At 44.4% G+C, this 25,095-nt stretch overlaps 1 protein-coding gene across 5 annotated transcripts; it reads left to right on the plus strand.

The window, feature by feature from the left end:
* Positions 1-698: 698 nt before the first annotated feature.
* On the plus strand, positions 699-24,486 carry suox (sulfite oxidase). Of its 5 annotated transcripts, none has more exons than XM_014167252.2 (5): positions 699-903; positions 15,697-15,773; positions 20,037-20,205; positions 20,437-20,709; positions 22,396-24,486. In XM_014167252.2, the coding sequence occupies exons 2-5, from the start codon at positions 15,715-15,717 to the stop codon at positions 23,629-23,631; spliced, it is 1,737 nt and encodes a 578-aa protein (XP_014022727.1). In that variant the 5' UTR covers positions 699-903; positions 15,697-15,714; the 3' UTR covers positions 23,632-24,486. The 5 variants fall into 5 exon arrangements, with proteins under 5 accessions (XP_014022727.1, XP_014022726.1, XP_014022729.1 ...); XM_014167251.2 differs by lacking the exon at positions 699-903 and adding an exon at positions 13,175-13,228; XM_014167254.2 differs by lacking the exon at positions 699-903 and adding an exon at positions 13,744-13,893.
* The last annotated feature ends 609 nt before the right edge of the window (positions 24,487-25,095 follow it).

The following is a 25,095-nucleotide window of genomic DNA, read 5'->3' on the forward strand; positions in this document are numbered from 1 at the left end:
GCTTGTCAGACTACAGTATAGTACTATTTTCTTCGCAACATAGTAGAAAGTTGATAGTTAATTTCCAAAATCGGAGACACAACAGTCTCCGTTTTAATATGCTGCAATATTAAATAATATCAGATCGGTGGATATGCAAATTTACGATATACGATATTAATCTGTTAAAACGCTCACTTGTAGTAGCAGTTAATACATGAATAAATAGTGGTATGACTTACATAAACCCTCTGATTTTATGCTATCTCCTCATTGTGGAATTTTCTGTTAAACTTAAATCAAACATGTTCTGTGTTATCCTGGGTGCCAATCTGTAGTGATGGGCATTCTGAGTCTTTTCGGTGAGCCGGATCATTTTTGCTCCGTTCACCTGTCGAAGATCTGTCTAAATACAGATCTTCGTTTAGAAATCTCTCCCCACTATTTGTTGTTCATACAGTGAGGATTTACCATCTTCAGATAATGTAAAACAAAGTGGTATCTGATCAAATGTGGATGTTGGATATTTAAATTTATCAGCAGCATCAGGAATTGGAATAACAAAATAAGTTTATTTACGGCTTGCTTTATGTTTTACCATTTGATTTGGGGATGAGATTCATTTTTTTCTGAAGTAGCTAGTTAACCCTACTTGGCCAATTTCTGCCAGCGAGTATTCCACTATGAGCGAGTTCGTTTAACATTGTCAGTTGCCCTGGATGGGCGGATGTTGCATATTTTAGACCATTCCATTGGTGGTTAAGCAACATCTCAACCGACCCGATGCACCAGGGCATGCAAGACGAACTCGCCCACTGACATTCAAACTACGTACGCAACCGGCTAGTGGAGGAGAGCTCGAGCTTCGAGGACTTGTCAGCAGTGCATCTGGAATATTACAAAATAGACAATATTAAAGTTTAGGTGAGTAACAGTTAATGTCACTTTCTCTTTAAGATATTAATTTATCGTTTCTATTCAATTATTGGAATGCAAGAACACTAGCCACACCTAGAAATACTATTGAGTGGCTTGTTTATGAAATGGTCCTGACATGGCTAGCTGGCAAATCCACATGCTAGCTAATGCTAAAGTAATGTAGCTAGTTTGCCGCTGGTAGCAGCTATGATACAAGCCATGACATTTTATCAGGTCTTTGCCATCCGTCCGATTTTCTGATTATACAGGCACATCAAAGGTAACGTTAGGTAATTAATTAAATTAAATCATGAGTATTTCTTAATCAATTGAACCGTTGATGCCATTCGAAATAAGGGTATGTGGAATTAGTGCTGTAGCTAATATGGTTTTGATTACTTAAGAAAAAACACACACACATGTATAGCTCATTTATATGTTGTGGGGGTTGCCTAAAAAGTAAAATATTGTAGCGAACGGTGGACCAAAAATCGAACCCTGGTCACTGGTGTGAAAGGCAACGCATCGCGTCAATAGTGACGTCACTTGGTAGGAATTATAACTGCTGACTCAACACTGCCAAACGGGAAGGCACGTTCCGGTTCTTCGTATGCTTAGCCCCCCTTACAAGTCCGGGCCGTGTGTTCCGATGGCCTCACAGCAGTCATCCCACTTTTGACACGAACGGCAAGGCATCGAACCCGGATCGCTGGCGTGAAAGCCAGACACCCGAGTTGCGTCAATATACAACTCTCTTAGTTGGAATTGTACCGTGGCTCATATAGCAGGATCACTATAATACAATTGCGGTGTCCAGGATTTGTTCCTCTGTGTGTTTATATTGTATCTAGCCAGGATGCTGTGTTTAAAGTATATTTGACTTTTGATTAAAAACCTACTAAAAGGGTGTTTACCACATGAGTGCCTCAATGTACATGAAAATAAGTAAATGCACTCTTTCAGTGTCCAGGATGTTTGCTTCTAGGAAGGAAGCCCCGGGATGCTGTGTTTAACGTGATATCACGATCGGTCTTAGGTAGATTTATGATGGACAATAAACCACTTAAAACAGTTGATTAATCACCGACTTTAAACTCTTCTGATAGTGTAGTCAGGTAATTCTCATTAAACCCGTTTTAACCCTGGCAGTAGTTGAATTACACTGAACTAAAATATAAACGCAACAATTTGAAAGATTTGTATGAGTTTTTTTAAATTTGTTTATTTTTAATTGAACCTTTAACTAGCCAAGTCAGTTAGAACAAATTCTTATTTACAAGGACGGCCTACCTACCGTTCATATAAGGAAATAAATCAACTGAAATAAATAAATTTTAGGCCCTAATCTATGGATTTCATGTGACTGGGAATACAGATATGCATGTGTTGGTCACAGATACCTTTTTAAAAAAGGTAGGGGCATGGATCAGAAAACCAGTCAGTATCTGGTGTGACCACCATTTGCCTCATGCAGTGTGACACATCTCCTTCATATAGAGTTGATCAGGTTGTTTATTATGGCCTGTGGAATGTTGTCCCACTCCTCTTCAATGGCTGTGCGAAGTTGCTGGATATTGGCGGGAACTGGAACACGCTATCGTACACGTCAATCCAGAGCATCCCAAACATGCTCAACAGGTGACATGTCTGGTGGGTATAGCAATAGTGTAATGAGCCTTACGACATAGGGCCGTGCGTTATCATGCTGAAACATGAGGCGATGGTGGCGAATGAATGGCATGACAATTGCCCTCAGGATCTCATCACGTTATCTCTGTGCATTCAAATTGCCATCGAAAAATGCAATTGTGTTTGTTGGCTGTAGCTTATGCCTGCCCATACCATAACCCCACTGACACCATGGGGAACTCTGTTCACAACGTTGACATCAGCAAACCACTCGCTCACACAATGCCATGCACACTGTCTGCCATCTGCCTGGTACAGTTGAAACTGGGATTCATCCGTGAAGAGCACACTTCTCCACCGTGCTAATGAACATCGAAGGTGAGCATTTGCCCACTGAAGTCGGTTTCGATGCCGAACTGCAGTCAGGTCAAGACCCTCTTGAGGGCGACAAGCATGCAAATTAACTTCCCTGAGATGGTTTCAGACAATTTTTGCGAAAATTCTTAGGTTGTGCAAACCCACAGTTCCATCATCTGTCTGGGTGGCTGGTCTCAGACGATCCCGCAGGTAAAGAAGACGGATGTGGAGATCCTGTGCTGGTGTGGTTACACGTGGTCTGCGGTTGTGAGGCCGGTTGGACGTACTGCCAAATTCTCTAAAACGACATTGGTGGCAGCTTATAGTAGAGAAATTAGCATTCAATTCTCTGGCAACAGCTCTGGTGCACATTCCTGCAGTCAACATGCCAATCCCTCAAAATGTGAGACATCTGTGGCATTTTGTGTGGCAAAATTGCACATTTTAGAGTGGCCTTTTATTGCCCCCAGCACAAGGTGCACCTGTGTGATTGTGTTGTTTAATCAGCTTCTTGATATGCCACACCTGTCAGGTGGATGGATTATCTTGGCAAAGGAGAAATTTTCACTAACGGGTATAAACAAATGTGATTTGAATTTAAGAGAAATAAGCTTTTTGTGCATATGGAACATTTCTGGGATCTTTTATTTCCGTACATGGGACCAACAGTTTACATGTTGCATTTATATTTATTCAGTGTAGAAAACCATGATGCATCTTCAACTATCATTCTGAAGACTAAGATGTCTAGTGTCTGATTTAAAATACATTTTACATTTTAACCCCAAATTCTCATTACCGAAATGCGTCCAGATGAAATTCTCAGGTAATTTTTATATACCTGCGTTGGTGGTTGTGGAGGTTGTGGTAAAATGCATAATATCTGATCAAGTGCCAGTTTCGTGAGGGTCACCCACAGCTCTGACTGGTGTTAGGCGGTACTGTCAGCAACTGATATGAGATGATACTGATATGAGTAAATGATGCAGGTAGCTGCTAAAGTCATAAACAGGAATTTAAACAAGACTTAAATAAGTGTTGATACAACATGTATAGGTTATTAATACTACAAGGGCCCAGAGTTTCCCACAGTTAGCCTACTTCTACTTTCCCTACTGAATCTCCTTTTGTAATCCTTTTGTAGCAATCTACTTTTGTAACAGTTCTGAATGGGTTGAGAAAAGACCTGACTGACAAGCTAGCCCTCCCCTTGGTTCACGCCCCTTGGCTAGTTTGGCTTGGTAGCCCTTGATTGGTCGATGAGGAGGCGTTGAAGGAGATTGAAAGACCTATTGGTTGCTGGAGCAGAACTGGTATAGGGTGAAGTTGCCCCTAGATGCTGATCTGGGGTCAGTTTTGCATTTCCCCCACTATTGGTTAAGGTTAGTATCGAGGAAGGGAAGCTTATCCTAGATCTGTATCTAGGGCAGGGATGGGTAACTTCAGCCCTCGGGGGCCGGAGTGGTGTCACACTTTTTCTCCATCCCCTAGCACGCACAGCTGATTAAACTAATTACTCTCTGAACTGAAGTTGATTATTGGAGTCAGGTGTGTTAGCTGGGGCTGGGGCAAAAGTGTAACACCAATCAGAAACTTCACTCCGGAGCAGTGAAACAGAGAGCAGTTAATATCGAGTTATAGTGAGTTAACGGGAACTGGATATCTCATATGACAAATGCCCCTTAAATTGTTAAGGATAACCTTTCTATTTGAAAACTTATATTCTCAACACCGAGTCATTTAGGACACAGAGTTCCATATACATTGAACTGAAACTGAACAGTAGCCCTATTCCTGTCATGTGAGATTTTCCCCTCTATAGATATAACTAGGGACTGTACACACAGTATAGTGAACAGGTTACTTCATGGGTTATGACAGGTCTACTTTGAACAATTTGAACAATTATTTTGAACTTTGGTTCATGCCCTACTCATGCTTGGGTCACCCAGGCACAGTGAAATCTGATAGCACTGACTCTCTTTTTAGGTCACACACTCTGGGCTCTATTTTAACAAACCTAGGCCTAACGCAATGGTAAATCTTAGTGCTGGCGGTAGCGTTATAGGTTTGGGGGTGTGGCAGAAATATTTTCGCTATTTTCACAATCGGAATTATGGGTGCGGTAGTGCGAAAGGACTGGGTTTTGATACATAAATTCGTTGTAGGTGTGTGTAGACTTGACCCCCCCCCTCACTGGCCAATCAGAATGTGCTTCAGGGCTAAATATGTGGTTGCTTCAAGTTGTGTATACAGTCTTTTATGTATTGCATTGCCATCAACTCCAATAAGAATGTTAGTCCGTTACTGCATAGTTTGTTAAATAGGCCTACATAGCCTAGAGAAACTAAATGTATCTCATCTTTCCTAAATAAGTTGAACATGTTTGCGGTCTACATTGTAGGAAGCCTAATTACATGGCTTCAATAAATGGGTTTGGTTGTTTAGCAACAAAACCGACGTGTGTGTGTGTGCGCGCAACTATGGGGCAAAGCAGATGGGGTTGGCTTAGAATGTAAATGATATTTAGTCTCCAATGTTTATTGAAAACAGAAATGCATTTGCACAATGACCACTTGTTGTCTCTCAAATACATTGTTACAGTTGTTGGTTAGCTAGCTTATGAATTGTAGCCATATTAGCATTGCCATGAAATCAGTCAAAACACCTCAAAACAAGACATGGTATCAAGAACAAGATGAAACTAGCTGAAACGAGCCACGTACGATTCCCCACATGGCAGTTTCTTGTCATTGTTGGTAGCCATCTGGCCGTCCAGAATCACAACAACTCTGACTTCTGCCCCATTGAAGCGTGTGCATTGTTTTCGTGACGTTTTCAGCTAGCCCATCTATATGGAAATATACTGAACAAAAATATAAACGCATCATGTAAAGTGTTGGTCCCACGTTTCATGAGCTGAAATAAGATCCCAGAAATGTTTCACACGCACAAAAAGCTTATTTCGCTCAAATTGTGTGCCCAAATTTGTTTACATCCCAGTTACTGAGAATTTCTTCTTTGCCACGATAATCCATCCACCTGGCAGGTGTGGCAAATCAAGAAGCTGATCAAACAGCATTATCATTACACAGGTGCACCTTGTGCTAGGGACAATAAAAGGCCACTATAAAATGTGCAGTATTGTCATGCAATGCTACAGATACAGAACGTTTTGAGAGAGTGTGCAATTGGCATGCTGACTGCAAGAGTGTCCACCAGAGCTGTTGCCAGATAATTGAATGTTCATTTCTCTACCATAAGCCACCTCCAACGTTGTTTTAGAGAATTTGGCAGTACGTCCAACCGGCCTCACAACTGCAGACCACATGTAACCACGCCAGCCCAGGACCTCCACATCCGGCTTCTTCACCTGCGGGATCGTTTGAGACCAGCCATCTGGACAGCTGATGAAACTCAATAGTTTTTCTGAATGTGATGAAGCCTTTTTGTGGGGAAAAACTCATTCTGATTGGCTGGGCTTAGCAACCCAATGGGTGGGCCTATGCCCTCCCAGGCCCATCCATGGCTGCGCCCCTGCCCAGTCTTGTGAAATCCATAGATTAGGGCCTAATTTATTTATTTCAATTGACTGATTTCCTTATATGAACTGGAACTGTAAAATTGTTGAAATTGTTGCATGTTGCGTTTTTATATTTTTCTTCAGTATATATTGTTAAACATAGCATTCACACTGATATAGGGGCTAGACCCACTGTAAATTACATTATGTCTGCCATGTCTGAGCCATGGACTTGTCAAACGTTGTCAATAAGCAAGATTCAATTCACTATTGACAAGGCTTAGAAGAGTGAATAATTCTAATCAAAACGAAACAACTTGTTTTAAATAGGCTATGTTGAAATACAGTTACAGGCACTATAATTGCTCCCTGTGGGCATATAATATTAAAGGAAAAAATCTACCCAAAAAATCTACCCAAAACCACTATTCCTATAGTTTCCAGTGTTAAATAATACTAATCGAAGCTTTACATGGCGTAGCCTAGTTAAAATGCATTAGGGTCTTGCAGGGCCAATAGGTTGATGTGCTTTCTATCTATGTTCAGCTGTATTAGGCAACAGTTGGTTATTATGGTATGTATTAAAAAGCTGTGTAATATAATCTAGCAATGTATGTCATTACTTTATTACTCTCATTTTGAGAAGATTTTTTAACATCTCAGAATAGGACGCTGCCCCTTTAAGACAACAGCCTTTAAAAAGAGATACTGATCTGGCTACAGTATGCTCGCCAAGATTAATGCTAAGTGTCTTTTTGTAGTTTTCTTTGTGCAGACTATCAACAGTAGTTTGCATATTACTAGGATGTTCACAATTGAACGTTTACTTGTAAATCAATTTCCCTAAATTCAGAAAGTAGATTGATGAGAGCTTATTTTTACTCTCGACAGCTCATATGTGCTGTGTAAACGCATCAATTTAGCTATGTACTTCTCGAGAAGTTGTGACTCGCGAGGAGCGTTGTTGAATGAACGTCCAATCATATTGCTCAAATACAAATAGCATGACTTTTTTGCGTGTAGTCTTTAATGATTTTCAATAAATTAGTAAGCTGACAACGTCATGAAAACGATGCACACGCTTCAATGGGGCAGAAGTCTGTGAGTTGTTGTGATTCTGGATGGCCAGATGGCTACCAACAATGACAAACTGCCATGTGGGGAATCGTACGTGACTCGTTTCAAATAGTTTAATCTTGCTCTTGATACCATGTCTTATTTTGAGTTGTTTTGACTGATTTCAGGTCAATTCTAATATGGCTTAAATTCACTAGCTAGCTAAACAACAACTGTAACAATGTATTTGAGAGGAAACAAGTGCTCATTGTGCAAGTGTATTTATGTTTTCAATAAACATTGGAGATGAAATATAGTTGACAAGTTGTCAACAATCTAAGCCAACCCTGTCTGTTTTTCCCCATAGTTGCGCACACGTCGGTTTTGTTGCTAAATAACCAACCGGTCTATGGCAGACAATGACACAGCAGGTAGATGTTGAACTGGTACGCCAAATTACACTGAGAAGTTACTGGCTCCTGGGTGGATGAAACCCACAACAGCAGTGTCATCTGCGTATTTAAAGAATTTGTGGGCTGGATCAGAGGATTGACAATTGTTTGTGTACAGGATAGGCTAAAGTACGCAACTTGCGGGGCTCCAGTATTCACCGTTTTAGATGTGGAGATGGCTGAGTTAAATTTAACATGTTAGTTACGGTTCACAAGGAAACTGTTAATCAAGTTGATCAGTACAACTCATATTCAACTCATATTCACCAGCTTATCCACCGGTAGGTGGGATTGGATGTTATTGAACGCGCTACTGAAGTCAATGAATACCACTTTAACTAGGCTATTTGCCTGTTCTAAGTGTTTGTAAATGCTGTTCAGCATGACCAGTAACATATCAACACCCCTGGTTTGGATTTAATTGAGACACCAGAGAGATGTTTTTGTAATTATTAAAACAAAAAAATTCATAGGTACAGATTACAGGGCATAAGTCATCATTTTCTTTTGGCCTGTTTTTTTTTTACGTACTGGGACAATCAGCAGTTTTTTCCATGAATCTGGAATTATCCCACTTTCCAGTGACTACTTTCTGCTGCGATGTAAAATCACACATCAAACCTGCAATAGAAACTGTTCAAATAATTAGCAGAGACAAAGTCATTATCAACGGTCATGCAATGTCTCTTTGGTTTGCAACCCGTGTTGGTTTGTAGCTTTTGCCAGGCTTTCTTACTGTCATTGTCCTTAAAAAAGTTTTCTAATTTGTCTTTGTATGCTGCCTTGAACTCCTTGATATTGCTTTTGAGTCTTCTCTGAATATTTTTCCTTTGCTCTTTACTGTTTTGTTTTGTACACTTTGTACAAAATAATAAAACGCAGAACTACAGGATGTTTCTTAACATAACTCTTTATTAACTAGCTACAACTACATGTTAGCCTATCTCCAACCACGATCAACTGCCCATGACCTAACCGTCTGGGTGGTCTTAACCAATCACCGCACAGTATGATACGGCGGTAAAATGCATCCAATTATAATTCAGTATGTATTCACATATGAATATTACATCCCCCTTCTTTTAAACAAAATACAAATGTTTTACATATTCTAAGCTTTTCTTTTGGATACATGCTCTGTAGTTTGAACTCAAGGTAAGTAACCATTTATATTGCATAATACACCAACTGAATCAACATAGACTCTGAAACAATGATCCAACTTTTCAAACAAGGGATTCTCAGCAACTCAGCTTTCACTGTAGAAATGACATCTTAACATTTGAAACAAATACAATACCAAAGCATGTCAAGTGAACTTTCAATAACAAGTTTACAGTCTGGAACGCTTTTAGGGCAGCGATCCGCCTACACCCTTTGACATTTCACAGGTCGAGGACAGCTCTGGGCTTGACCTCTCTTCCTGACCTTGTGCGATATGATGTTGAGCATGCTTCTGTGTCAGTCAACAGCTCTTGTGGTGTTGCAGGTAAGTGTGGTGTATGTTGTGCTGTGTGTGTGTTTAGTCCATCACGTTCTCTTTCAGGGGAACAGTTCATCTCATCAGTGTGTTGTTCTTTTGTGTTCAGTAAGTGACGACGATTGCGGCGGTACACTGCTCCTTCTGCTGTGCGGACGTGATATGAACGTTCAGTGTCAGCTGGCTGGATGACGACTGCTGGTTTCCAGAGGCCATGCTCCTGGATTCTAACTGACTCTCCGTCGATCAGTGGTGGCAGTGGTCTAGCTGACCTGTCGTAGTATCGCTTTTGTTCTTGGTGTCTCTGTGCACGTTTTTCATGCATTTCCTTGTAGCTGACAACCTCAGGTTGCAGCTGCTGGTTGGTGCTGGGAAGGGTTGAGCGAAGTCTGCGGCTCATCAACAGCTGGGCTGGTGATTTGAAGTTGTCAACTGGAGTGTTGCGGTATTCAAGGAGACTGAGGTAGGGGTCTCTCTTGTCTGCTTTTGCTTTGTCCATGAGTGATTTAGCAATCTGCACAGATTTTTCAGCAAGGCCATTACTTTGAGGGTAATGTGGGCTTGTGGTGACATGTGTGAACTCCCATGCTTTTGTGAAGGATTCAAACTCATTTGATTTGTAACAGGGCCCATTGTCAGATATTAAAGTCTCTACAATGCCATGCCTGGCGAAGGCTGCTTTCAGCTTGTGTATCACAGCTGCAGATGTGGTGCTGTGAAGCTTGTCGAGTTCGAAGTATCTGCTGTAGTAGTCCACTGTTACGATGTAGTCCTCGTTGTTCCAGGTGAACAGATCGGTTGCCACAACCTGCCAGGGTCGGTCTGGGATACAGTGAGGTAACATTGGCTCTTTGGTGTTTGAGGGGCGTCTTTCAAGACAGATGGTGCATCTACCAACAATGTCCTCTATTTGTTTGCACATTCCAGGCCAAAACAAAATGTCCCGTGCTCTCTGTTTGCACTTTTCCATGCCCATGTGTCCAGCATGGATCTTTGTCAAAATCTCTTCTCTGAGACTGGTAGGAATAATGATTTTCTCTCCTTTGAAAATGATTCCGTTGATCTGTGATAGTTCATCACGATGGTTCCAGAATTCTGAGACTCTCTGAGGGCATTTTCTCCTCTCCTCAGGCCATCCATCCTGTATGACTTTCCTCAGCTGTGTGAGTTGTGAGTCCTTTTCTGTTTCTGCTTGGATCTCCTTCAGTTTCGTGTCACTAACTGGTAAGTTGCTGTACACAGTGTGCACTTGCATGTCCATGCCCTCACTGAGGCTGCTGTCCTTGTAGGTAAGAAACTTCCTGGAGAGTGTGTCTGCGACAGGGATGTCTTTGCCTGGACGGTGAGTGATTGTGAAGTCGTATTTTTGTAGTTGAAGGATCATTCTCTGTAGCCTTGGCGGGGCTGCAGCTAGTGGTTTCCTCATGATTGACTCAAGGGGCTTGTGGTCGGATTCCACAATGACTTGTCGTCCATATACGTACTGATGGAAACGTTTACATCCGAACAGAATGGCATAGAGCTCCTTTTCGATTTGAGCGTAGTTGATTTCACAGTCTGTGAGAGATTTGGAAGCGTAGCCGATGGGCTTTCCTTCTTGCAGTAGCACTGCACCTAGTCCATACTTCGACGCGTCCACTTGGAGTCTGAGCTCTTTGTTGGGGTCGTAGTAGGCAAGGATTGGTCCTGGTTCTCTCGTGATCAAGTCTTTCACATTCTGGAAAGCAATGTCGTGTTGCTTGTCCCAAAGAAACTCACTGGACTGCTTTAGCAGTTGACGCAGGGGTGCATTAGCATTGGAGAGGCTGGGTGCGAACTTGGCTAAGTAGTTGACCATGCCAAGCACTGTTTCCAGCTCTGCACGGTTCTTTGGTGGCTCCATTTCTTTTATGGCTGAGATCTTCTGTGGATCTGGCTTGATTCCATTCGCTGTGAGAAGATGACCGAAGTAGCTGACCTCTGTAGCGCTGACTGTGCTCTTCTCGGGGTTGAGCCGGACTCCTCTCTCGCGGGACCTTTGCAGCATCGCGCGGAGGTTTCGGTCGTGCTCCTCTTTGGTTCGACCATAAACAAGGATGTCGTCCACAATTGCCACAACTCCGTCGAGGCCTTCATATACTTCGTCAATCTTTCGCTGAAACTCGTCTTGGGCTGAGATAATCCCAAAAGGCAGGCGACGGAACCTGTAGCGTCCAAACGGTGTGTTGAATGTTGTGAGCTTAGATGACTCTTCTGTGAGCTTGATAGCCCAGTAGCCTGATCTAGCGTCCATGACACTGAAGTAGTGTGCTCCCGCTAGCTTGTGCGTGATACCATCTAGCGTCGGTAAAGGGTAATGGGGCCGTTTGATAGCCTTGTTCAAGTCTCTTGGGTCGAGGCATACTCGGAGCTTGCCTGTGCGTGGTTTCTCCACCACCACTAACGCGTTTACCCAGTCAGTCGGTTCTGTAACCTTGGTGACTATGTCAGATTGCTCCATGCTCTCCAACTCTTTCTTCAGACGGGCACGGAGAGCAAGGGGAATCTTTCTCGGTGGGTAGACCACAGGGGTTGCGTCTGGGTCAAGGTGAATGGTACATTCTCCTGGGAATAATCCTATTCCTGTAAAGACATCAGCAAACTCCTCCAGTACATTTTCTGTCTCTACTGGTGCTGTTACTGATAAAACTAGCTTGATGAGGTCCATGTCTAAACATGCTTTAAGACCTAGCACTGCAGGTGCTCTAGTGTCAACAACGTAAAAGTCCAACATCATGTCACTTTCCTTGTATTTGCATTTGAAAGTGCATGTGCCTTTTACTGGGAGCTGTTCACCACCATAACCATTCAGTCTGCGCATGGTGGGCTGTAGCTCGCACTCAGATGTCAAGCTGCGGTACTTATTCAGAGGAATAATGTTTACTTGTGCACCAGTGTCTAGTTTGAACTTTAGCTTTGTGCCTTGTGTTCCTATCTCAATGTCAGCAAAGGCTTGCTCTGTCTCTGATATGTGACTTTTCTGTGTCACTGAATCAATAAACAGTTCATCATCATTTGACTCTTTGATTGACATTTCATCTTCACTCACTGTGTGTACTGTTTTTCCACGGTAAGCTCTGCACACTTTTGCAAAGTGATTCCATTTACCACATTTAGTACACTGTTTGCCTTTAGCTGGGCAATTTCCTTGTTCGCCATGCACTTTGTATCCACAATATCCACATGTTTTGGGGCGTTTTGAGTCTGTGTCGCTCTGTTTTGGAGTTATGTCTCTCTCCGTTCTGAAACGCTCTCTCTGGGCACCGGAGGTGTGCTTTGATGTCTGCCTGACTGCGTGCACTGCTTGTTCACGTGATGCGCTCGTGCTGCGGCGCGAAATGGTTTTCATCTGAGCCTGTGCTAGCTCGTGAGATCTGGCTATGTCGATAGCTTTGTCCAGCGTTAGCTCAGACCCAACATTCAAAAGTTTCTCTCTCACTCGCGGTGAGTGTATTCCAAATACAATACGGTCCCTGACCATCTCATCCTTGTTTGCATAATCACAGTCTTTCACAAGCAGACGCAGCTCAGTCACAAACTGTTCAAAAGACTCGCTAGCTCCCTGTACTTTCTCATGGAATTTGTACCTATCGAAAATTGTATTAGTCTTCGGCACAACATATGCTTCAAAACGATCGTAGTATGTTTTCAGTACCTTTGATTCAGCCTCGGTAAGTGTCCATGTGTTGTAAATATCTCTCCCTTTTTCACCGATCCAGAGGAGCAGGTAGCTACATTTTTCCTCTTCTCCTCTTTCCTTCAGGGGACCCGTGAACATTAGCTCCACATGCTGTTTGTACTTACGCCATGCATCGGGTAAGTTTGTAGACTCCCAGTCCATTCGAGGTGAAGGAACTCCAGAAAAATCCATCTTTTAAGACCATTTACTCTGACACCATGTTTTGTTTTGTACACTTTGTACAAAATAATAAAACGCAGAACTACAGGATGTTTCTTAACATAACTCTTTATTAACTAGCTACAACTACATGTTAGCCTATCTCCAACCACGATCAACTGCCCATGACCTAACCGTCTGGGTGGTCTTAACCAATCACCGCACAGTATGATACGGCGGTAAAATGCATCCAATTATAATTCAGTATGTATTCACATATGAATAAACACTTGCTTTTTCTTATTGAGGAGCTCTTTTAATTCCCAAGTCACCCACGGTTTATTATTGGGGAAAATGTTGACTTTCTTTTGGGGAATAGCGAGATCCTCACAGAAATGGATGTACTCCAAGACAGCCTCTTCCAGGTCGTCGGCGCTGTCCGTCAGGGCGGCCCAGTCAGTGGCGGTCCCGCCCAGTCAGGAGTCCAGCTTTTAATCTCCACCTATTTAGCTGCAGTCGCGGTTTGTAGACTGGGATGAGCCGAACCATGTTATGAGCCGAATCCTCGAGATTGGGTAGTGTCTTGGAGGAATACGCACCTGGGATGTTACCATAACAGAGGTCCAGACAGGCTTAAATTCGGGTAGGACATGTAAAATATTGCTGGTATGATGGTAAATGTTCAGATTGACTGCACATGTTAAAGTCTCCCGTGATCATCTTTACTGCGTCAGGTGACCGTTTCAGCCTGGGATACAAGGTCATGGATCATGTCGGCAGCTGTGGGCTATGTAAACAAACAGTCGGGCTTGATTTATTTCCTGTGGCAGGTAGTATAGCTGTAGGTTAAGAGCAAGGAGTTCAATGTCTTTAGTACAGACCTGGTGCTTCGTTGTGATATGGGCTGAATTACAGTATTTCTTGTTGATGAACTCCTCTGCCTTTCCTCTTACCGGAGTTGATGCTTCGGTCCATTCTAATGATTGTGTAGCCGTCCAGCTCCACTGCAGAGTCGGGTTCCTGTTCCATAAGCCAGGTCTCAGACAGATCAGGCAGGATTGTCGGTACTCGGAAAGGTATTGCCTGTAGGTCGTCAGTAGGCTTGGACGGTATACCGTATACTGGGGTATTTGGAAATAGCCACGGGATGGTTTTCAATACTGTTGAAATTATTTTTTCAATGTTTTTTTTTTTTTCAATCAATTTTCATTTTTGTAGCTACTTTTTAAGCAAATCCCTGTAGGTAACTTGTGCAATACGTTAGGAGATAAAGCAGATCACATTCTTCATTTCACCTGTCACATTATTTTACGTTATGAAACGTATTGTTGTTCCCCAGTCGAGCCAGTCACATGTTTGTTTGTAAATAGCACAACGTGAGAAAGCGGGAGCAGGTGAGTCTAGCTGTGTATTGACAGTTATCACATTTTATATTGAAAGTCCATTGTAGTGTAAACTTGCAGCCAAGGGTCGGAGATTAAGCAGGATATCTTGTGTATGATATCTGCGGTTGCGGCTCGCTATATCCATTGATGGTTAGGTCGACAGCTTGATTGGTGCATTTCACTTAAAACATATTTTTTTTAAACTAACAACAAAAGTACTGCTATTTGCCTCATTATTAGCTATCTGATTTCATACCACTAAAAACTTGGTTGATTGGGGTGGATCGCAACTTTTAAAACACATTAAATAAACAAGCACGAAAATGACAAGCACAAATGACCGTGTCTCTGCAAGAGGAGCCCCCATACATAATATGTTTTATAAACATCATGGAAGGATCATACAGATTGCATTCACTCACTGTTTTGCTGCTCCTAAATGTGATCTTTTAATAAAGCTTTGGTGATTTAATATTTATTTAAAGCAGTCTCACAACCAAATCCTTTGTTGATAGGCTGCTATTTGGGAATGCATTGGGCATGACAAAAAAACCCGGCTACGCTGAAATGAAAAACCAAGCAATCTGTGTTATTGTTAAGACCTGCTTTTGGTTGGACTCAACTTTTGTGCTGCATGCAATTGTCACTTTTGTGCTTGCTTTAACGACATACCTCAAATATTGCCACCCCTCCCACCTCAGCACAAGTGGGCTGATGTGAGACAGGTAAATTGCCAAACCTGGCATAATGGATGGAAAATGCCAGTGTGCCAGTTTTTACATGACAAAATTGCAAACCAAAAAATGGAGTCCTTGATGTTCAATTTCACACACATCTTGGATACAACTATGATTACAGATCTCAGGTACAGATCTACCATGTTATAATATGACAGAACAGTAGGGTCAGCATTTCTCACGAGGCAGTTGACTGTTAAAAAGAACGACATCCATGTTTTGTACAGGTCCATGTTATGGGTATGTTTTTAAATGAGATGTTCATGTTAGGGGAAGGTGTATATTTGTGCTTCTTGTTTATTAATTGTACTTCTTTCCCCTCAGACTACCAACACCAATGCAATGCTGCTCCTCAGACACTGTCGATGCCTAACCAGAGTTGGCCTTCTCAAGACTCAAAGGTAGTCAGAAAATAAGCTGCATTTGTTACCTTTCATAAAACATATCACTAACTGCATTGCCATTCTGGCAGACCTGGCATCTGCCTTGTCTCCTTATTGCTATAGTCCACTTTAATGACCTGTTTATGTCTTGCCTAGTCAAAGGTCTGAGTCGGAACAGCCACTAAAAAGATCTTACATGTCTTAAAAAAAATGTTTTTTATACACCAGCCACCCAGGGCTGTCAGCCAGCAAAGTGCAAGGCAGGGCCAGTATGTCATTTTCACTACGGCTAACTGCGTCCCAAATGTCATGCTATTCCTTAGCATTCGGAAATTATTCAGAACCTTGACTTTTTAAACATTTTGTTAAGTTACAGCCTTATTCTAAAATGGATTAAATTGTTTTTTTCCCTTCATCAGTCTACACAGAATAACCCATAATGATAAAGCAAAAACCGTCTTTTAGAAATTTTTGCACATTTCTAAAAAATTATATTTAAAAGATATAACATTTACATAAGTATTCAGACCCTTTACTCAGTACTTTGTTGAAGCACCTTTGGCAGCGATTACAGCCTCGTGTCCTCTTGGGTATTACATTTTTACATTTACATTTAAGTCATTTAGCAGACGCTCTTATCCAGAGCGACTTACAAAATGGTGCATTCACCTTATGATATCCAGTGGAACAACCACTTTACAATAGTGCATCTAAATTTTTTAAAGGGGGGGGGTTAGAAGGATTACTTTATCCTATCCTAGGTATTCCTTAAAGAGGTGGGGTTTCAGGTGTCTCCGGAAGGTGGTGATTGACTCCGCTGTCCTGGCGTCGTGAGGGAGCTTGTTCCACCATTGGGGTGCCAGAGCAGCGAACAGTTTTGACTGGGCTGAGCGGGAACTGTGCTTCCTCAGAGGTAGGGGGCCAGCAGGCCAGTGGTGGATGAACGCAGTGCCCTTGTTTGGGTGTAGGGCCTGATCAGAGCCTGAAGGTATGGAGGTGCCGTTCCCTTCACAGCTCCGTAGGCAATCACCATGGTCTTGTAGCGGATGCGAGCTTCAACTGGAAGCCAGTGGAGAGAGCGGAGGAGCGGGGTGACGTGAGAGAACTTGGGAAGGTTGAACACCAGACGGGCTGCGGCGTTCTGGATGAGTTGTAGGGGTTTAATGGCACAGGCAGGGAGCCCAGCCAACAGCGAGTTGCAGTAATCCAGACGGGAGATGACAAGTGCCTGGATTAGGACCTGCGCCGCTTCCTGTGTGAGGCAGGGTCGTACTCTGCGAATGTTGTAGAGCATGAACCTACAGGATCGGGTCACCGCCTTGATGTTAGTGGAGAACGACAGGGTGTTGCCAAGGTTCTTAGCACTCTGGGAGGAGGACACAAGGGAGTTGTCAACCGTGATGGCTAGATCATGGAACGGGCAGTCCTTCCCCGGGAGGAAGAGCAGCTCCGTCTTGCCGAGGTTCAGCTTGAGCTGGTGATCCGTCATCCACACTGATATGTCTGACAGACATGCAGAGATGCGATTCGCCGCCTGGTTATCAGAAGGGGGAAAGGAGAAGATTAATTGTGTGTCGTCTGCATAGCAATGATAGGAGAGACCATGTGAGGATATGACAGAGCCAAGTGACTTGGTGTATAGCGAGAATAGGAGAGGGCCTAGAACAGAGCCCTGGGGGACACCAGTGGTGAGAGCGCATGGTGCGGAGACAGATTCTCGCCACGCCACCTGGTAGGAGCGACCTGTCAGGTAGGACGCAATCCAAGCGTGGGCCGCGCCGGAGATGCCCAACTCGGAGAGGGTGGAGAGGAGGATCTGATGGTTCACAGTATCAAAGGCAGCAGATAGGTCTAGAAGGATGAGAGCAGAGGAGAGAGAGTTAGCTTTAGCAGTGCGGAGAGCCTCCGTGACACAGAGAAGAGCAGTCTCAGTTGAATGCCCAGTCTTGAAACCTGACTGATTAGGATCAAGAAGGTCATTCTGAGAGAGATAGCAGGAGAGCTGGCCAAGGACGGCACGTTCAAGAGTTTTGGAGAGAAAAGAAAGAAGGGATACTGGTCTGTAGTTGTTGACATCGGAGGGATCGAGTGTAGGCTTTTTCAGAAGGGGTGCAACTCTCGCTCTCTTGAAGACGGAAGGGACGTAGCCAGCGGTCAAGGATGAGTTGATGAGCGAGGTGAGGAAGGGGAGAAGGTCTCCGGAAATGGTCTGGAGAAGAGAGGAGGGGATAGGGTCAAGTGGGCAGGTTGTTGGGCGGCCGGCCGTCACAAGACGCAAGATTTCATCTGGAGAGAGAGGGGAGAAAGAGGTCAAAGCACAGGGTAGGGCAGTGTGAGCAGGACCAGCGGTGTCGTTTGACTTAGCAAACGAGGATCGGATATCGTCAACCTTCTTTTCAAAATGGTTGACGAAGTCATCCGCAGAGAGAGGGAGGAGGGGGGGGAAGGAGGATTCAGGAGGGAGGAGAAGGTAGCAAAGAGCTTCCTAGGGTTAGAGGCAGATGCTTGGAATTTAGAGTGGTAGAAAGTGGCTTTAGCAGCAGAGACAGAAGAGGAGAATGTAGAGAGGAGTGAGTGAAAGGATGCCAGGTCCGCAGGGAGGCGAGTTTTCCTCCATTTCCGCTCGGCTGCCCGGAGCCTTGTTCTGTGAGCTCGTAGTGAGTCGTCGAGCCACGGAGCAGGAGGGGAGGACCGAGCCGGCCTGGAGGATAGGGGACAGAGAAAATCAAAGGATGCAGAAAGGGAGGAGAGGAGGGTTGAGGAGGCAGAATCAGGAGATAGGTTGGAGAAGGTTTGAGCAGAGGGAAGAGATGATAGGATGGAAGAGGAGAGAGTAGCGGGAGAGAGAGAGCGAAGGTTGGGACGGCGCAATAATGGTATGACACTATAAGCTTGGCACACCTGTATTTGGGGAGTTTCTCCCCATTCTTCTCTGCAGATCCTCTCAAGCTCTGTCAGGTTGAATGGCGAGCGTCGCTGCACAGCTATTTTTATGTCTCTCCGAAGATGTTCGATCGGGTTCAAGTCCGGGCTCTGGTTGGGTCACTCAAGGACATTCAGAGACTTGTCCTGAAGCCACTCCTGCGTTGTCTTGGCTGTGTGCTTAGGGTTGTTGTCCTGTTGAAAGGTGAACCTTCTCCCCAGTCTGAGGTCCTGAGCACTCTGGAACATGTTTTCCTCAAGGATCTCTCTGTACTTTGCTCCGTTCATCATTCTCTCGATCTTGACTAGTCTCCCAGTCCCTGCCACTGAAAAACATCCACACAGCATGATGCTGCCACCACCATGCTTCACCGTAGGGATGGTGCCACGTTTCCTCCCGACGTGACTCTTGGCATTCAGCCCAAAGAATTCAATCTTGGTTTCATCAGACCAGAGAATCTGGTTTCTCAAGGTCTGCGAGTCCTTTAGGTGCCTTTTGGCAAACACCAAATGGGCTGTCATGTGCCTTTTACTGAGGAGTGGCTTCCGTCTGGCCACTCTACCATAAATGCCTGATTGGTGGAGTGCTGCAGAGATTGTTGTCCTTCTGGAAGGTTCTCCCATCTCCACAGAGGAACTCTGGAGCTCTGTCAGAGTGATCTCTGTCTACAAAATGTAGAAAATGTCAAGGGGTCTAAATACTTTCCAAATGTACTGTACATAGTGCACTACTTTTGACCAGGACCCAAAGTAAAAAGTAATCAAAGGTAGTGCACTAAATAGGAATGCGGCCCTAGTGTCAGAAGCTGGGTTAATGATTTCCAAGCAGGAGCAGAGATAATCAATTACCTCCTTATCAAACGAGCTTCTGAAATACAGATTTGTCTCCCCCTTTATTTGTTTAGTTAGTCTTATTGCTTATTGATATGAACTGTAACCAGTTTGCCTGACCTCTAACATCTTTAAGGAGTGGAGTCTCCTAGGAGAGGCCTCTGTCTGGCTTATCAGGTGAAATCTGGACCATAGAAACCATTTTAACAAGTCAGTTAAGTCTAATGGGCCGAAACCTTTTAGAATAGCCCTCTGGTCCATGAATAGAAAAAGCTTTTGTCAGTTGCATAGTTATGCCTTATCTTACAGCAGGATCTACTCAAGTATATTTGCACTGCCTACCATAACTTGTCCTTTGTATGGACATGGGTGTAACTATCTGTAACATGAATGCATTCAGTACATGAGTAAATTGCTAGGTGTGTCTCAAATGACTCCCTATATAGTGCACTGCTTTTGGCCAGAGCCATTTGGGATGCACCCCTAGTGTTTGTCTGATTGTGACACTGATCTGTGTGTCTCCTACAGGGTGCAGTTGTTGCAGGGTGTGGCCCTTCCTGTGGCAGTGTGTAGCAGTCACAGGGGGCATAAGTCAGGGCAGTACCAACGCAGCCATGGCCCCAACTGGAGACATGCCCTGGCAGGGCTGCTGGCTGGGACAGGGGCTGTACTGGCCTATGGCCTCCACCACAGCCAGGTGAGAGGGACAGTCTGCGTACTAATAGCAGGTGTGATGGAAGTTGTGGTGCATTTATGCTATGATACTGTTGGAGAAATCTATCCTTTAACAGCATTTATAGTTTTTCAAGGCTGTATATCGTTTTGTTACCTGTTTTGTAGCATGAATAATGTCAAATTACTTTTCGGTATGTTTCTACTCCTTTTTTTTCTGTAGCTGATATTTGGCTGTTATTTGTCTTCTCTCCAGACTGAGCAGGCAGCCACCACTATAGTCCAGCCCATAGCCCCAGCCTCCTCTCTGCCCATCTACACCCAGGACGAGGTCACCAAACACCGCTCTGTTGAGGAGGGCGTCTGGGTCACCTACAAGGGCAGTGTCTATGACATCACAGAGTTTGTGTCCATGCACCCTGGTGGTGATAAGATCCTGCTAGCAGCAGGTGGGGCTCTGGAGCCCTTCTGGGCGCTGTACGCCGTTCACAGCCAAGACCACGTGCTGGAGATCCTGTCTGAGTATAAGGTGGGTGAGCTGTGTGTGGTCTGTTATCTGGTCTGCGCAAGTGTGAATAATTCTAATTTTGCTACGACAGCATATCTTCCGATAACCAATTCTTATTATGAAACCTTTGTTGCAATTGACTCTTATGTTATTTAGATAAAAACAATAAAATGTATACAGTGCCTTCAGAAAGTTTTCAGACCCCTTGACTTTTTCCACATTTTGTTACATTACAGCCTTATTCTAAAATGGATTTTAAAAAATTAACAAATCCTCAGCAACCTACACACACTACCCCATAATGACGAAGCAAAACTGTTATTTTTTTTTTGTTGCAAATGTATTAAATTAAAAACGCATACCTAATTTACATAAGTATTCAGACCCTTTGCTATGAGACTTGAAATTGAGCTCAGGTGAATCCTGTTTCCATTGATCATCCTTGAGATGCTTCTACAACTTGGAGTCCCCCTGTGGCAAATTCAATTGATTGGACATAATTTGGAAAGGCACATACCTGTCTAAATAATGTCCCACAGTTGACAGTGCATGTCAGAGCAAAAAACAAGCCATGAGGCTGAAGGGATTGCCCGTAGAGCTCCAAGACACGATTGTGTCAAGGCACAGATCTGGGGAAGGGTACCAAAACATTTCTGCAGCATTGAAGGTCCCCAAGAACACAGTAGCCTCCATCATTCTTAAATGGAAGGAGTTTTGAACCACCATGACTCTTCCTAGAGCTGGCCACATGGCCAAACTGAACAATCGGGGGAGAAGGGCCCTGGTCAGGGAGGTGACCAAGAACCTGATGGTCACTCTGACAGAGCTCCTGTGTTCCTCTTGGAATTTCCCAAAAGGCACCTAAAGACTCTCAGACCATGAGAAACAAGATTCTCTGGTCTGATGAAACCAAGATTGAACTCTTTGGCCTGAATGCCAAGCGTCACATCTGGAGGAAACCTGGCACCATCCCTACGGTGAAGCGTGGTGGTAGCATCATGCTGTGGGGATGTTTTCTGTGGCAGAGACTGGGAAACTAGTCAGGATTGAGGGAAAGATGAACGGAGCAAAGTACAAAGAGATCCTTGATGAAAACCTGCTCCAGAGTTCTCAGGACCTCAGACTGGGGTATAGGTTCACTTTCCAACAGGACAAGGACCCTAAGCACACAGCCAAGACAACGCAGGAGTGGCTTCGGGACAAGTCTCAATGTCCTTGAGTGGTCCGGCCAGAGCCCGGACCTGAACTCAATCTAACATCTCTGGAGAGACCTGAAAACAGCCGTGCAGCAACTCTCCCCATCCAACCTGACAGAGCTTTAGAGGATCTGTAGAGAAGAATGGGAGAAACTCCCCAAATACAAATGTGCCAAGCTTGTAGTGTCATACCCAAGATGACTCTAGTCTGTAATCGCTGCCAAAGGTGCTTCAAGAAAGTACTGAGTAAAGGATCAGAATACTTATGTGAATGTGATATTTCAGTTTATTTAATAAATTAACAAACATTTCTAAAATCCTATTTTTGCTTTGTCATTATGGGGTATTGTGTGTAGATTGAGGAAAAAATAAACAATTTTAATCAATTTTAGAATAAGGCTGTAACCTAACAACATTTGGAAAAAGTCAAGGGGTCTGGATACTTTCTGAAGGTGTTGTGTGTGTACTTTTTTTTTTTTTTTACTTGTACTTTAAAAAAAAATTTTTAAAGGTGGGTGAGCTGAGTGCGGAGGACCGGCGGATGCAACAAAGCGTGAAATCCACGGACCCCTACTCCACCGACCCGGAGCGGCACCCTGCCCTGCGCATCAACAGCCTCAAGCCCTTCAATGCCGAGCCCCCAGCCGAAATCCTCTCCGACAACTACATCACCCCTTCAGCCATCTTCTTTAAGAGGAACCACCTGCCTGTGCCACAAGTAGACCCAAAATCCTACCGGCTGCAGGTGGAGGGTGTGCCTGGTGGAGCACCTCTGAGCCTCTCTCTGGAGGAGCTGAAGACATGCTTCCCCAAACACACAGTCACGGCCACGCTGCAGTGTGCTGGCAACCGCCGCTCGGAGATGAACAAAGTCAAGCAGGTGAAAGGGCTTAACTGGGGCATCGCTGCGATAAGTAATGCTACGTGGAGCGGCGCCAGGCTGAAGGATGTGCTGCTGGCAGCTGGCTACATGCCAGAGGTGGTCCGGCAGACATCCCACGTTCAATTTGAAGGCCTTGACAGTGACGTGACCGGCACCACCTACGGGGCATCTATCCCGCTCAACAAGGCGGTCAGTGAAGAGGGCGACGTGCTGCTGGCATACCAGATGAATGGAGAAGACCTACCTGCTGACCACGGCTATCCCGTACGGGTGGTGGTGCCGGGAACGGTGGGCGCCCGCAATGTCAAGTGGCTGGGAAAGATCATAGTGAGTGAGGAGGAGAGCAGCAGCCACTGGCAGCAGAATGACTACAAGGGCTTCTCCCCCGCCACTGACTGGGACACGGTGGATTTCAAGTCGGCCCCAGCCATCCAGGAGCTGCCCATCCAGTCGGCCATCACCCAGCCAGCGGAGGGAGCCGTGGTGGAACGCAGCGCAGAGGAGGTGACGGTGAAGGGCTACGCTTGGAGCGGGGGTGGCCGGGAGGTGGTGCGTGTCGATGTGTCTCTGGATGGGGGGCGGACCTGGCAAGTGGCGCAGCTACAGAGCAGTGAGAAGGGGCAGGTCCCGGCCCCCTCGCCACCACCCGGCAGAGCCTGGGCCTGGAAGCTGTGGGAGCTGACAGCCCCGCTGCCCCCCGCGGCCCAGGAACTGGAGATTGTGTGCAAGGCGGTGGACAACAGCTACAACATGCAGCCAGACTCAGTGGCACCTATCTGGAACCTGAGGGGAGTTTTGAGTAACGCCTGGCACAGGGTGAAAGTCACAGTCAAGGAGGATGAGGAAGAGCAGAAACTGTTGTGATTTAGGGGGTTGTGTTCAAGTCTTACAGAGTGTAGAGAGAAACAGCTGATGATGTTTTAACCTGCCCATCTCCAGACAGACGGCGTGTAACACGCTAAAGCTCTGGGGGAACTGAAACTAAAAACCCCTCTGTTGACTTGTTGCGCCGCAAAACAGCTAATTCTGTTCAGTGGAGATGGAAAAAATAAAAATCGGCATTCATCTGTGTGCAGCTAATGTTGAGCGCTTAAAGAACATTGTGGCCAGGTGGGTTAAAAAGAATCCCAAATGCACCACAAAACAAGTTAACAGAAGCAAATCTGTTGGTGTCAACAGTTGCTCAAGGACAAGCAAAAACACCTTGCCAGTGCTGTCCTTTTCATATCCTAAAATCGATTCACTAACTTCTTTGGCTTGGATGACAAGCTTGCTTCCATTTCATGATTTTATATGGGTGTCATTTGCAGGATCCAGAGAATATTCTAATTCTTTGATTTGCATTGTCTTAATCCATATTGATTATAGCAATTGATAAATTGTCTATCGTATAACTAATTATTCATTGTGTAAGATCAAAAGCACTTTGATCTTGTAAGTTTCAGCTAGTGTTATCTGCTGCATTAAGCAAGGTACCATATTGTTTTGATTTTCACAGAAGTTCTCAGTTATATTTTTGAGAGAAATTGTTTTGCACGCAATGTATGCATTTAAATGAATCAGCAATACTGCTTTTGTCAAGTGTGATAAAGCATATTTCTCCACCTATCTGGTTACATGCTACATGATTGATTAGGAGCTTTAAATGAACATGTAATAAAAAAACGTATTTAGAAATAACACAATGTTAAATATTAAACTTACACTACATGACCAAAAGTGTGTTCGTCGAACATCTCATTCCAAAACAATGGGCATTAATATGGAGTTGGTCCCCCCCCCTTTACTGCTATAACAGCCTCCACTCTTCTGGGAAGGCTTTCCACTAGATGTTGGAACATTGCTGCAGGGATTTGCTTCCATTCAGCCACGAGCATTAGTGAGGTTGGGCACTGATGTTGGGCGATTAGGCCTGGCTCGCAGTCGACGTTTCAATTCATCCCAAAGGTGTTCGATGGGGTTGAGGTCAGGGCTCGTGCAGGCCATTTAAGTTCTTCCACAAAGACACTCTAATGTACTTGTCCTTTTGCTCAGTTGTGTACCGGGGCCTCCCACTCCTCTTTCTATTCTCGTTAGAGACCGTTTGCGCTGTTCTGTGAAGGGAGTAGTACACAGTGTTGTACGAGACCTTCAGTTTCTTGGCAATTTCTCGCATGGAATAGCCTTCATTTCTCAGAACAAGAATAGACTGACGAGTTTCAGAAGAAAGTTCTTTGTTTCTGGCCATTTTAAGCCTGTAATCGAACCCACAAATGCTGATGCTCCAGATACTCAAGTAGTCTAAAGAAGACCCGTTTTATTATTTCTTTAATCGGAACGACAGTTTTC

The sequence above is a fragment of the Salmo salar genome, chromosome ssa22 (genome assembly GCF_905237065.1).
Source record: "Salmo salar chromosome ssa22, Ssal_v3.1, whole genome shotgun sequence".
Taxonomy (NCBI): Eukaryota; Metazoa; Chordata; class Actinopteri; order Salmoniformes; family Salmonidae; genus Salmo; species Salmo salar.

Coding starts and splice junctions, on each gene's coding strand:
- suox (XM_014167251.2), top strand. Junction 15,774..20,036: donor GGCCTTCTCAAGACTCAAAG/GTAGTCAGAAAA, acceptor TGTCTCCTACAG/GGTGCAGTTGTTGCAGGGTG. Junction 20,710..22,395: donor AGATCCTGTCTGAGTATAAG/GTGGGTGAGCTG, acceptor AAATTTTTAAAG/GTGGGTGAGCTGAGTGCGGA.